Source organism: Mus caroli, chromosome 19 (assembly GCF_900094665.2).
Source record: "Mus caroli chromosome 19, CAROLI_EIJ_v1.1, whole genome shotgun sequence".
NCBI classification, from domain to species: Eukaryota; Metazoa; Chordata; class Mammalia; order Rodentia; family Muridae; genus Mus; species Mus caroli.
Genome location: NC_034588.1, coordinates 5,927,498 through 5,941,508, shown reverse-complemented (window position 1 = coordinate 5,941,508; position 14,011 = coordinate 5,927,498). Strand labels below are relative to the sequence as shown.

Genomic DNA, 14,011 nt, shown 5'->3' with positions numbered 1-14,011 from the left:
AAAAAAAAAAAAAACAAAGTAATATACAGTGACTTCCTATTACGGCCTATGTGTCACCTGCATTTCCGTTCTCCCCATGAGGGCAAAGAAAATTGTCTTGATATACTATGACCCAGGAAAGTACCAGAATGGAAGGCATCAAGAATAGAGTCTAGAGGCTGGACAGATGCTCAGTGGTTAAGAACACTGACTGCTCTTCCAGAGGTCCTGAGTTCACAAATCCCAGCAACCACATGGTAGCTCACAACCATCTGCAATGAGATCCAACGCCCTCTTCTGGTGTGTCTGAAGACAGTGACAGCATACTCATATACATTAAAATAAATACATCTTTAAACACACACAGATAAAAAAAATAGGGCTGGCGAGATGGCTCAGTGGGTAAGAGCACCCCACTGCTCTTCCGAAGGTCCAGAGTTCAAATCCCAGCAACCACATGGTGGCTCACAACCATCTGTAACGAGATCTGGCGCCCTCTTCTGGAGTGTCTGAAGACAGTGACAGCATACTCATATACATCTTTAATACATCTTTAAACACACACAGAAAAAAAAATAAAAAGTGAGTATGGAGCATGAGAACTGGAGAGATGGCTCAGAGGTTAAGAGCACTTGTCTGCTCTTCCAGAGGTCCTGAGATCCCAGCAATCACAAGGTGGCTCCAAACTATCTATAATGAGATCTGGTGCCCTCTTCTGGCCTGCAAGCATACATGCAGACAAAATCCTTTATACATTGTAAACTTTTTTTTAAGGTGGGGGTGCGGGGGCCACAGGAATAAGGGCCAGCAAGATGGCTCCGTAGATAAAGAAGCTTGTTCCCATGTCTCAAAACCCCCACTCAGTCCCAGGGACCCACAACTCCACATGCATTGCAGGACACTCAGGCATCCACCCCAAAAACACAAATGTAACTTAAAACCTTTTAAATAGTGAGGATGAGAAAAATACTTGATAAAATCTAAGCACTTCTAGAGACTTTCTAAGTATATTGAACCTCCTTCCTCTCCAGACCCTGGACTCACTTTCACTGAGGTCTACCTTCCTCGAGTTTTGGGTTTGTTTGCTATAATAGCTCCTTCCCTTGGGTTCTAGCTTAAGTACTATTTCCCACACAGGAACTCCAGACGAAAGCTTCTAACTTCTCACCAACTCCTTAGTATACCTACATGCTATCATTAAGTCTACAATACTGACTGGACAGGTAAAATCTGAGAATCTACTAAGTGCTTACTGTATACTCAGTACTACATCAAATATAGTAAAAGGTCTGGGGGTGTGAAGCAGCAAACACAGGCCCTCCGTTTCTTTCCTTGCACCCAAACAAACAAACAAAGCCCATTAACTGCTTTTCATTTATCTACTATTTAAGCTTCTTGCATAGAAAAAAATTTCTTCTACTTAACTCTTAATCTATTCTCTCAAGGTCACATTTCCTTTGCTGCTTTCTCCTTTTTAGTAAATGCACCGCCATTCACCAGATGCCTAGCTAGTCATGGTAGCTTATTCTTAAAATCCCACGTGAGGCAGGTAACCTGTGATGAATGTAAGGTCAGTCTATAAGTTACAGAATGAGATTATTTTGTTTTAAAGATTTATTTTTAAGTAAATTGATGTTTTGCCTTTATGTATGTCTATGTAAGGATGTCAGACCCCTAATGCACTTGGAGTTGCAGACAGTTGTGAGGTGCCATGTGGGTGTTGAAAATTGAACTCAGGTTCTCTGGAAGATCAGCCAGTGCTCTTAACCACTGAGCCATCTCTCAGGCCCCAAGACTTTACCTTAAAATACAAACAAACAGGCTGGAAAGTGGGCACTTACTACTCTTGTAGAAGACACAGATTCAACTTCCAACAACTATCTGCTGCTACAACTCTAGAGTATCCAATGCCATGTTCTGATCTCATAAGCACCAGACACACAAAACACTCAGATTTTTTTTAAAAAAGTTTTAAGCAGATGTGGTGGTGCACATCTTTAATCTCAATACTTAGGATGCAGAAGCAGATAGATAGAATCTATGAGTCCAGGGCCAGCCGGGTGTATATAGTAGACCCCGTTTCAAAAACAAACTAACAAAAAACCTCACAACTCTGAATTCCCCTTTCCTCACAGGCACTTTTGGTTTTGTCCAGTATATATTCTAAATGCATCCATACCATGTCCATTTCTACCTTGTGTGCCCCAACCACCTTGTCTACTCTCAAAAAAACAAAGAGCCTCATAAGCCTCTTTCTAGTCTGCCTTCCAAAGCCCTGTTGCCTAAACAGTGCCCAGTGTGATCTTCAAAATCAAAATCAGGGTATTGTCATCACCCTGCTGGAAAAATCAAGAGCTTATCACACAACTTAGACTAGAACCTAAATGCCCGAGATGCCGACACAGGACCTGTCTGGCCACTGAGTGCTTCTATAGTATCCTACTGCTGTACACTGCCAACACCGAGACCTTTCCTCTGGCTATGCCTACTTTCTAAATGGCATTCCCACTTTTCGGAATGCATTCCCAGCAGTTCTTCAGATGAACTGCTTTTCTTCACTACTGAAACATACCTCAAATATCACTTTACGTACACCAGCTTGGATCAACCAATTCAGTGGTCTTGGCCTTGAAAAAGCTAGTGTCCATCATTTGACAGAAGCAAACAAAAGATCATCACAAGATCTGCCTTGCTGATAAGACAATGACAACTCAGAAGTTAGGAGTTCACACAAGGTCAGAATCCAAGTGGGTGACAAAGCCACTTCAAGTTCTTCAGAATGCAGTGGGACAATGAAAACTGAATCAAAGAAAATCAGCATTGGTATCTGCAGGGTTTGCAACAAGAGTCCCAGAACTGTCCATTCCGCCCTTGGAGCAAACGGAATAAAGCAACACAGAATGCAGTGGGATGATTTTAAGTGGTAAGTAGTAATAGCCCAATAGTAATCTTATACTCTCTTACATCACCATAGCACACCTTAAATGGGGTCTACTCTTTGGGAGACCAGCATATTTGTATTAGAGAGCCAGACCAGCTGCCCTGTAAGCATCTAGCCCGTCCCATCCACATTCCAGACCAAACTCTGTGTCCTCTAGATCAGTCAAGATGATTCTACACTCCTTATCAAAGTCCACTATGTTCCTTACAACTAGTCACTCAGTTAAACAACCAACTTCTTGCCAGTCACTCATCTAGGCAACCAACAGTCAGGCTGGACACTACTATACGCATTTGTGATATACATGTGAACAGAGATAAAAATCCTGGGCAGGCATGGTGATACATGGTATAATCCCTGTGTTTGGGGTGCTGAAGTAGAAGTAGAATCAAAAATTAAACACACGCCTTTAATCCCAGCACTGGAGAGGCAGAGGTAGGTGGATTTCTGAGTTCAAGGCCAGCCTGGTCTACAAAGTGAGTTCCAGGACAGCCAGGGCTACACAGAGAAACCCTGTCTCGAAAAACAAACAAACAAACAAACAAATAAATAAATACCAGGATGGAGCTATGCATGGTAGGCATATATATGCCTTTAATCCCAGTACTCAGAGAATAGAGGCAGATACATCTCTGGGTTTGAGGCTAATCTGGTCTACAAATGGAGTTCCAGGAAAACCCTGTCTTAAACAAAAACACCAGCTTGGGCTATATAAATACAGTCTCAAAACCAAAACAAAGAATCTGCTCTGGGCTATCTGTATCTTTTGTTCCCACTTTTTTTTTTCTTTTCTTTTGGAAAGTAGAAGGGATGAAGGGAAGAAACATAATTACAGGGCTGGAGAGATGGCTCAGCGGTTAAGAGCACTGACTGCTCTTCTGAAGGTCCTGAGTTCAAATCCCAGCAACCACATGGTGGCTCACAACCATCCATAATGAGATCTGACGCCCTCTTTTGGTGTGTCTGAAGACAGCTACAGTGTACTTGCATATAATAAATCTTAAAAAACAAAACAAAACAAAAAACATAATTACAGACTAGGTTGGCCTCAAACTCACAGAGATCTGTAGCTTGCCATTGCTACTTTGTGGGTTTCTTTTTCCCAGTCTTCCTCACCCACCTCCATAACATATACATACTCCATTCACCCCATCAACTAAATAGGAGAGAAAGAAGGAAGAGGGAAAAGAGAGATCTGTAAATCTAATTTCTTTCTTAGTTCTTCCAGCATGACTACTCAACTCCCCTTGAAATAACCACCAACGCCGCCTCTTGAATGGCCCCAACATTTATATACCCTCTAAAAAAATTCCTAGAATTCCAAGCATCACACAATCACAGAAACTATCTGTAGCTGGCAAATCACAATCAGGTGCTACAAACAGACAGAAGCAGCCCCACATACCTACACCTGGAATTAAAACGAAAACATCTCTACCACTACAGAAATCACCTGCCTCTGCCTCCTAAGGTCTGAAATTAAAGACATATGCCACTACCTGGCTGAATTTCTGCATATAGGCCCCTCAGCCTACTTCTACATAAGCTGAGTCCAGCTCAGATTTCATATCCTTGGTCAATCTTTCCAGTATCCTGCTTCATTAATCGTTTTGTAAGATCTTTTCTATACTGACATCTAACCTCATTTTAAGCCAAGGCTTTTGATGCTGGGTAACTCTCAAGAAAAACGAGCCCTTGAAGACCATGCTCTGGCTTCACAGTTGTTTCATCAGCATCTAGAACAGTGCTTTATAAATACTAGATGATCTAAGTGTCTACTGACTCAATGGAGGAACACGGTGTTTGGACATGGGTCTAGATACTTACCCTGGGGATTCATGGCGATGGAAAATGATGGAAGTAATCTAATTAGAATGCTGGGCTCTCCTGATGGCTAGCAGCTCACCTGTTTGATGATGTATGTTAGCTCCTCAATTTCTACTGCTTTATCATCAAAGAGGGACTTGCGCTTTGCCACTGCAGAGACAGATGAAACATTAGGACAGGTGAGGGTAAATAGCAAGGCTCAAAGAGCTAGGATGACAGTTCAGTAGTAGAGACACTTGCCTTAAGGTATACATCCCTGGTTTAAATCCCCAGCACCATAGAAAAAATAAAACAAAACCTCCATGAGCCTCACCTCCTAGTACTATGTTTCACTGTCCCACCTAGGAAAGGCCTCCCAAACACTCACAGATTGTTAGCTTCTCCAGCTTGGCAAATGTATTGCTGAGATCTTTCCCAATGCGCCTGCAAATGATCATCAGTGAGAAGGTTGTGTTAAAGGGCAGGAAAGAGGCTGTTACCATAAGCTCCAACACAACCAATTCCACTCAGCCAAACCATCACAGGCAGATCTACTTAAGACACTGTATCACCCCACCACAACGCCCCTCTCAACTCACCTGGCCATGAGGGTAAATTCACTGCACTGTCGGGCCGCATGCAGAGCCGGTTTGCTTGTTTGGATTCCATTCTGAATTGTATCAAAAATTTGCTACTTTAGTTCCCGTCACTACTTACCTCAGCTTTTCACTGCTCCCTCACATAACCCACTAAACACTCTAGCGCTGTTGGCGTCAGACAATCTACATTTATCAGTGGTTTGTAGATAAGAAAAAAATCAGATGTAGGTTTAAATCCTGACTCATCGTTTGTGGTATTTAGGGCAAATTACTTAAAGTATTCTTGAAATTACTGAAGACAATTCCTCCTCTCCTACTGGTAAGATTAGACTATCTAAGAGTTGTAAAGTAAGTTTAGACAACTACCAAACAAACCTAAGCATTAACTAAATGGGCTCACGCCTGCCTTTCCACTCCAGCTTCTTACCTGACGGCTCTGCAGGGACTTGCAGGCAGACTGGAACTCCTGGGTCCGATCCCGGCAGGACATGGTGTCGGGAGGGGAGGGGACCAGGGCCACCGGGGTGGGCAAAGGAGTGCTGTCACTGCTGCTACTGATAGCAGTTGCAGGGGACAGAACCTGTGTCTTTGAGAGACCCAGGTAGACACCCTGATCCGTGTTCTTAGATCCGTAGCGTTTCCGCGGGATCATCGAGTCGCATAACCTCAGACTGTTGTGGAGAGGAGAATGTCATTCTCCAGGCAGCCTCTTTCCCCAAACTCTCCCCTCAACTAGCAAATCCCCAGGCCCTTTCCCATATTTGACAGACTTTGGAGCCCAAGGCCACCCGCAGATCCTGCACCCTGGACACGGCGAGAACGATCAGCTTCCTCCAGGCCCAAGGCGAAGCCTCCTCAGAGTCTCCTTCCGACTTGGCTCTGACTGCCAGAGCTCCGGCCGGGGCCCCTAAAGTCGAGAAAACAGCCACAGCCTGGTCCTGCGGCCCTGAACTTCCAGGCAGACCTTTGCAGTTAGCCCAGGTCTCAATCCTGCCCTTTGGTATACGTGATTTCCTTCCCTCTCTCACAGAAAACAGCAACCGACCTCCAGAGCTGGGCACACTTCGGAGGGCGGAGAGGGGAGAAAAAAAAAACCTCTAAAAAGTGTTTATTTGAAACAGGAAGTCCCACCTCCGTCAAAGTTCCGCCCTGTTGGAAGACTGCAGCCACTGATTGGATGGGGCAAAGTTTTTCCTTAACAAGACCTTTCCTGATTGGACAGCGAGGTATTCGCTTACGCGGAGCCGCCAGCAGGACTTACCCCTGGCTCCCTTCCCCCCTCCCCCGTCAAGCCGCTGCCTGGAGCTGAGCCGAACGACAGAGGCTGGACTCCTATTGAAGCGAAACCCTACCTCTTCTGTTTCCTACCGCCACCACCACCGCCACTCCTCCCAGGTTGTTGCCGCTTCCTCGAAGGACTTGTAAGCAGTGGAAGCCGGACCAAAGAACAGGAGCGGCCACGTCACCTAGACGTACTCCTAACTCGGTGACGTGGCTGCCGCGCCACGCCTTTTTTTTAGCCCAGAGACAGAAAGAACACACCCCTACCATGCAAACTCGACTCCGCTCTCCTATTGGTTAGACTACCGCCGCGGCCCCGCCCCTGAAGTGCGAGAACAAATCTGGACCGGCTGGATTAGAGGCGCCTTAAAGAGCCTGTGGTCTTGGAGCCTTTAAAGCTGAAAGCTTAGGCCTAAGTGTTTTCAGCAGATTCGCAATATTAACTTTATTCTCTGGATGTTGGGGAGGACTAAGACCAGGGTTGTAGTCAGCCTTTTTCTGGTTCCTTGTGGCTTCCCTCACGTTTGCGTTCCTGCATCTGATTGTCCTGCTTGCCTGACCGCGAGGACTCCCGACGGCTGAACATGGATAGCCTGCGCCACAGCACGGTGATCAGGAGACTTTCGTTAGATCTTTGTTTACGGCGGCCTGAGTTGTCCACTTCGTTGCCTACAAGCACCACAGGATCCACTTAATTCACTTCTGTTCTCTCCAGCCCCACCTCTGGGGCAGTCCCTTTGGGGCACCTCCGGCTCCCATTCCAGGACCTGAGACCCGTTTGTTGTATCTAGTCCTACCTTCCCTGCCATCCTCTGTTACTTCATCCCTTGCTTGCTCATCCGAGGCCCAACGGTTCTTGTCTTGACAGCAGCCCATGGCCCCGAAAGGCGCAGGACTCTGTCACCCTCCCCAGCCAGCCTAGCTCTGGGCCTAGCTTTTGTGACGTCAGGTCTCCCGCAGCTAGGTGAGGGAACCCCTCCCACCTACAAGGTCTTTCTCCCATCACAAAAGGTCCAGGATCAGTAGCGTTGGGCTGTTTATTAACAACATGAGCAAGGGGCTTCAAGGACTGGTGGATCCAGGCCGCTTCTTTTTCTTCCTTCTTTGGAGAGCACCTTGTGTCTGGTCCAAATCCGGGAGCTTCCGCTTGGCAGCTGCCTCCAAAGACGCCCAAAGTTCATCTGTCTCTGTGTCTTCTGAGGGTACTTGGTTGGGCTCTTGAGATTCTTGGGGCTCATCCTGATGGTCAAGAAGGACATTCAGGAGTCAGGGACAGGGAAAGAGGCTGAAAATCTGGAAACCAATGCCCTCGTGTTCTGGAGGACTTCACCTTTGGCAATAGCCTGTAAAGGCTTGAGGACTCCTCAAGGAAATTAAGTTACAGTAAAGAGAAAGCCCTGGCCTGTGTTCTAGCTGTCTCCTGTTCTCTCCACAGAGAATCCCTTGCCATCATGCCTTTGGCTCCAAAATTCTCACACCTAACTAGTTGCTCACCTCCCAGTTATCCCGGCCCGACAGGAGAAGGCAGTTCAGTTGAGACTTGAGATAAACCTGTAAAATAAAAGAGGTTTTTGAGTCCAGATAAGCTGAGACGGAAACTTTTTGATGTGGGGCACAGGAAAGGGGAGAGGTTCCAGAAAAGGTCAGAGTGGCGAGTGCCAAAGGTCTGGGCTCTCACCTTATGCTCTAGCCCACGTGGACTGCGGATCCTGTGTATCCTCAAGACTCTGTCCAAGCCACAAGAGGCTAAGAGGGGCTTCGAAGGGTGACACTGCAGCCCACGAACACTACCTGCAAGCCCCTTCAGACAGCCCAGGAGACGCCCTGGAGAAGGATGTAGGGCACCGGTGTTAGCTAACCAGCCACTGAATATTTATTTACTGTTCAAATCACTTACATATCAGTACTTAGTCCTTAGAATAACCTAGAAACAGGAGTTACCAATGATAATTCAGTTTTATAGGCAAAGAAATAGACACAGGAATCAAATAACTAGTCCAAGGTTAGAGTTTTTAGTGAAATTGGAACTTGAACCCACAGAGTGACTGTGACACTGACAAGGCACAGTGACCCTCTCAGTAGTGACCTTTCTCTTTGCCCTCTCCCCTTCTCAAGCAACCCATGGTCCACTCACCTTGCCGAAAATCAATTTCTGCCAGCTGCCCATGAGTGTTCCCTACGATGACGGAGCTAAGGAGGATACCAAAGAGGGGGCTCAGTATGACTTCTGGATCCATTCCAGAGCACTTTCCCTTTCCCTCACCACTCACTTGCCCTCAGGAGTAAGGGTCATAGCTGTCAGTGGGTACTCTCCATAGGTGGCCTCTAGGACGGGCCGGCGCTGGGGGGAGACTGGATCATAGACACGGACCTAAAAGAAGACTGGAGTATCACAGGAGTATCCTTACCCACAGTGGCCCCCCAATATTTATTTATCATTATCCTTTTGAAGACTATTATTTTGTTGTTGTTTTGAGACAGGGTTTCTCTGCATAGTCCTGCTTGCCGTTCGTGGCTCTTGTTATGTAGACCAGATTAGCCTCAAGCTCAGAAATCCACCTGCTTCCCCAGTGCTGAGATTAAAGTGGACATACTACCATGCCTGGCAAGGCTGCTTCCCCAGTGCTGGGATTAAAGTGGACATACTACCATGCCTGGCAAGACGGCTTTCTCGTTTGAGGTATGTACTTAATCTCATCTCAGAACACTGGGGAAAGGGCTCAGGAGCCCTCATAAGCATAGTCTTATGGACAGTGGAGGGATAGAAAAGCTAGAAAGTGGTGAATTTCAAACAGGAATGCTTCATCTTGCTGAGGGAGCAATGGGGAGCTCCTCACATGTTGAGCAAAGGCCTAGCATCTATATCAGACTTTCATGTCCAGGACTAGACAAATGACCCCACCCTGGCAGAGTCTCACAACTTCAAATGGAATAAGCCACAAAGATCCTTAGCTAAGCACTCACACAAGACTGGTAGAGCTGAGACATGAAAGGGGTCCCCAAAGCAAACCAGACTGTATGAGGACTACAAAGTTCTCTCTATGATCATACTAGCTAGACTGTGCCTAATACTGTCAGATCTCATGAGCCTGGTTAGTACTACATGGAAGGATTATATAATTGTTTTGCAGACAACCTGATGTTCACCCATGATATCTGTTCCCTGTGGAACCTCCTGTGGAAGGAACACTCCCTTTGCTTTCCCTTCTAGGCAGGAGAAATAGAAACCCAGAGTTGAGAATTCCACCCTAGAACGCAGTACGGGAGAGTAGTAGGCTCGGCCATGGGCTTTGCTGACTAAGAAAGTCTGAGCTCCTTTGATAGCCCAGGCAGAGTTACACCTACTCTATCAGGAGACACTTTTGTTGTTGTTGTTTTTCTGAATTCAAGCTACTTCAATCCGAGAGTAAATAGAGCCTCACCTGGTGGTACCCTGTGCATGTGACAAGTTTCTGTGACCCAGGGAGGAACTGTGTATCCTGGTCCCAAATAGGAACTCGGAGATCAAGCCAATCATTCCGCACCTGGTGTGGAAGGTACATATGGGCACAAAGTGTGATAAGCCTGACCTGTTTCCTCCAATCCTCCATGCCCCCAAAGCCCATCTAGGTTATGATCACCCTCAGTGGCTTTCACTTCCCCCAACCTCAATCCAACAGAGCATCTCCCCAACCCTTCATCACTCACTCACTCACATTTTTGGCCCTGAATACGGGCTCCTCAGACCCCTGTAGGTCCCATACTTTCAAAGCATTCTCTTTCCCACATGTGGCAACCACATGTGTACGTGTGGGATCTTGGCGCATCCTACACACCCCAGGACCCACCTTCAGTTCCAAGAGCTGAAAAAAACCAGAGATGAGTTAGTCTCAAAGCCCTTAATCTTTCCGTTACCAAATTCCCTATCAGACCCCTACCCTAGCTCCCATCCTTTCAACCACCGGGACAGGTAAACCTTACTGGGTCAGAGGACGCCTCTTTGTCATTTTCACACCAGACTCTGAGGATCCCCGAATCCACACATGTGATAAGGGTGCTGAAAGCAAGCAAGGGAATATTGGGATTTTACAAAGTGTAAGCCAGGTTTTATGGTGCACAGCTACCAGTGTGGGGAGTAAAGAGAGAACCTGGAATTCCAAGTCAGTCTGAGCTACATAGTGAGTTCAAGGCCATCCTGGCTACATGAGATACTAAACAACAAAACATACACACCTTCCCTCCCCCACCCCCCAGAAACGAGTAACCCAACCCACACAACGATAACATAAACCTCTTCCCTGGAAGCCCAGGCCGTTTCCCAGGCTCTGCACAACTGTGTCTGTGTTCTTCCACACATCTGCCACCCTAGGCTTAAGCTCTAGATTGCTTGCCTGGGCTGTGGCAAAGAGCCTTTGTGATACTCCTCACTCCTACAGGCTCAGAGCTCTGTCCATGACATTTCCTATTCAAACCCAATATACTCTATTATCTAGGAGATAAGATCTCAACTCAGTACAAAAGCCCTTTCCCTTTAATCTCAACCAAATACAATGCCAAACTTACATGTATACTGATGTTTCCTTGACTTCAGCCTCCAAATGGCATTTGTCCTATGTATGTAGCGTTTTAGTATGTTAACTCCTCCCTAGTCTCTGCTCAGTATCTGCTTTTCAGATTGTATCTCTTTTGTCAACATTATATACTTGTACTTCAAGACCTAGTTCAAAACTCCATTCTATATAACCTGTCTGGAGCTCACCTGTTGAATTACCAAAGCAGCCTTCTTTCATCATCGATCTAGAAAAGCTGCTCCCAGATTACTAACCTTGGTGACTCTTCCTTCCTAGCCACACTTTGGAAGCTTCATTATCTTATATTTTTGTCAATCCTACTTAAATACGTGTTCAAAAGCATTAAATTATGTGCACAGAACGTTATAAAGGAGCCAGGATAAAAAATTCTATCTAGAATGCAAACTTTATTAAGGTACGTGTTTTCCCCAAAATCCTTATACTTTTCCTTCATGCTTTCAGTAGCTGTCCGATGAATGCATGTTATAGGATAAACGAAAACAACCTTGTTTGTAATCACCTATCCCAGAGATTGTATCACCTAAAGTGTTTAACTTAAGTATTCAGTTCAATCTAAGAGAGCCCCAAACGCTATGTGACCTAGGCTAGAATGTGGTCCTTACCCATCCGCCTGGGCGAGACCTCGGAACGTGCCTTCCCCGCCTGGGCAGTATCTCTGGCTCAGGAATGTACCCTCCTCAGCATTAAAGTGCCTCACGGTCCTGTCTGCACAGCCCACCAAGATCTGCCAGCAGAGAAAGGAATGATGGAAGAAGAGCAAGGCTGTCAGGCATCCCTGAGCTCCGGCCCGGCCAGTGGCTACTCACTTGGGTCTCGCCGCCGGTGCCCCAGCACAGAGCATTCACTGCCTCCTCCCGCCGCGGCTGTCCGGACGGTGTGAAATTTGCCGCATGTTTCCGCTGAAGGTTCACCCCTAAGGGACAAGGACGTCAGTCACACTGGGGTGACAAACAAGCGACCCCTACACTGTCCCACAAACAACTCCGATACTCACCTTTCAGGATGCCGGTCTCAGTGCCGACCCACACATGGTTCCAGCGAGCCGAGGCAGCCGCCATCGCAGAGCAGCCCGTGGCTTGCACTTCCGGCGCGCCACTACTGCATCATCAGCGGGCGCCGGATTCAGTCTGACAACTCGGGTCTCTCCCTCTGTACCCGCCCCAAACTGTCATTTAGCCCCTCTTCTTCCCTCCTTCCTTCCATCCCTCACCTCTTGCCCCCAACCTTCAGAAGGGCACGCATTTTAAATCTCAGCACTCTGGAGGCAGAGAAAAGAGGATCTCTGTGGGCTCCGGGACAGCCAGGACTACAGAGGGAGTTCTAGGACAACCAGGGCTGCACAGAGAAACTCTGTCTTGAATATACAAACAAAACGCACATACACCTCAAACAGGACATGCTTGTTTATGGAGAACTAAAAAGTAAGGACCACCTTTGCAGTGTCTGTGAAAAGCATAATTTCTGAACTGCAATACTGTGTGGAGCCAGGTCTCCTCCATCTCCCTATTTTGTGTTAATTATATCCCACACTATTTTTGTTGTTGTTGTTCGTTTGTTTGTTTGTTTGTTTTTGTTTTTCGAGACAGGGTTTCTCTGTATAGCCCTGGCTGTCCTGGAACTCACTTTGTAGACCAGGCTGGCCTCCAACTCAGAAATCCACCTGCCTCTGCCTCCCGAGTGCTGGGATTAAAGGCATGCGCCACCATGCCCGGCTTTATATCCCACACTATTAAAAGAATTTCAGAAGCTATTCTCTATTTTCTGACCATCAGTAGGTGTGTCTGCATATGGCTGCACATGGGTGCAGGAGTCCAAGGATGTCAGAGGCGTTGGATCTCCTGGATGAAGCCACAGATACAGATGGTTATAAATTGTCTTCTGGGTTCTGGGAATGGAACCAAGGTACTGTGGAGGAGCTGCAAGTGCTTTTAATCACTGAACCATCTCTTCTTGAAAAGTAGAGACCTGGTTACGATTTTTATTTGCTCAAATTGAGGCTATAGTCAGAAATTTTATTTCTTTAAAAACCCAGGGGGCTGGCGAGACGGCTCAGCGGATAAGAGCACTGACTGCTCTTCCAAAGGTCCTGAGTTCAAATCCCAGCAACCACATAGTGGCTCACAACCACCCGTAATGAGATCTAACACCCTCTTCTGGTGTGTCTGAAGACAGCTACAGTGTACTTACATGTAATAAATAAATAAATCTTTAAAAAAATAAAAACCCAGTCACATAAATATGTTTTTTTCTAATCCCAGGTGTAGCATAAGAGGATGCTTCAGTTTGTCCATAGCTGTTAACTATGATTGTCTCATAATCTAGGAGGAGTATGATTTTTTTTTTTTTTTTGCCAGCTGCAGATAGTTTACATTTGTAATTATGGGGACTCTGGAGAGGGATAAGTGCCAGGGGCCCTAGAGAGGTGGGAGGCCCTCTGAAGAAGGCAGAGGCAGCTGCTGCTTCCTACTGCTGCTCTTGGTTCCTGGTGTTGAAGTTTGATGAGAAACTGGAGATAGCCTGACTATGAAGATATCACTGCCCCAAGAAACACGATGTCCCTAATCAGCAGGAAGTAGCCTAGAGACTACTATTTCTCCTTTCCCTTTCCCCTCTAGCCTTTTTTCTCTCATATCTAGTGTTGGTAGAATAAGGGCTGGAAGGGAGATAGATAATAAAATAGTTTTTAAAAAATTCCAAGCCGGGCGTGGTGGCGCACGCCTTTAATCCCAGCACTCGGGAGACAGAGGCAGGCGGATTTCTGAGTTCGAGGCCTGCCTGGTCTACAAAGTGAGTTCCAGGACAGCCAGGGCTATACAGAGAAACCCTGTCTCAAA

At 46.5% G+C, this 14,011-nt stretch overlaps 3 protein-coding genes across 7 annotated transcripts in view; all 3 read right to left on the bottom strand.

The window, feature by feature from the left end:
• The window catches only part of Stx5 (syntaxin 5), a 16,636-nt gene extending 9,794 nt beyond the window's left edge, over positions 1-6,842 (bottom strand). Inside the window, exons 1-5 of one of the 5 annotated variants that reach the window (XM_021151545.2) lie at positions 6,678-6,842; positions 5,753-5,996; positions 5,326-5,396; positions 5,115-5,170; positions 4,827-4,897 (exon numbers count right to left, since the gene is read on the bottom strand). In XM_021151545.2, the coding sequence (XP_021007204.1) occupies positions 4,827-4,897; positions 5,115-5,170; positions 5,326-5,396; positions 5,753-5,977 (423 nt within the window). In that variant the 5' untranslated portion in view covers positions 5,978-5,996; positions 6,678-6,842. The other 4 variants (XM_021151547.1, XM_021151542.2, XM_021151543.2 and 1 more) reach the window with 4 other exon arrangements.
• A 182-nt stretch (positions 6,843-7,024) lies between these two features.
• Positions 7,025-7,532, bottom strand: LOC110285535 (testis-expressed protein 54). Its single transcript, XM_029472357.1, has 2 exons — positions 7,404-7,532; positions 7,025-7,275 (listed from the first exon to the last, which is right to left on the bottom strand). The coding sequence occupies exons 1-2, from the start codon at positions 7,480-7,482 to the stop codon at positions 7,094-7,096; spliced, it is 261 nt and encodes an 86-aa protein (XP_029328217.1). The 5' UTR covers positions 7,483-7,532; the 3' UTR covers positions 7,025-7,093.
• Positions 7,533-7,625: 93 nt separating this feature from the next.
• On the bottom strand, positions 7,626-12,278 carry Wdr74 (WD repeat domain 74). Its single transcript, XM_021151770.2, has 11 exons — positions 12,172-12,278; positions 11,984-12,090; positions 11,780-11,901; positions 10,567-10,642; positions 10,302-10,448; positions 10,029-10,130; positions 8,877-8,977; positions 8,741-8,796; positions 8,285-8,430; positions 8,101-8,157; positions 7,626-7,845 (listed from the first exon to the last, which is right to left on the bottom strand). Exons 1-11 carry the CDS (start codon positions 12,233-12,235, stop codon positions 7,669-7,671), a joined length of 1,155 nt encoding a protein of 384 aa, XP_021007429.1. The 5' UTR covers positions 12,236-12,278; the 3' UTR covers positions 7,626-7,668.
• Positions 12,279-14,011: the final 1,733 nt, after the last annotated feature.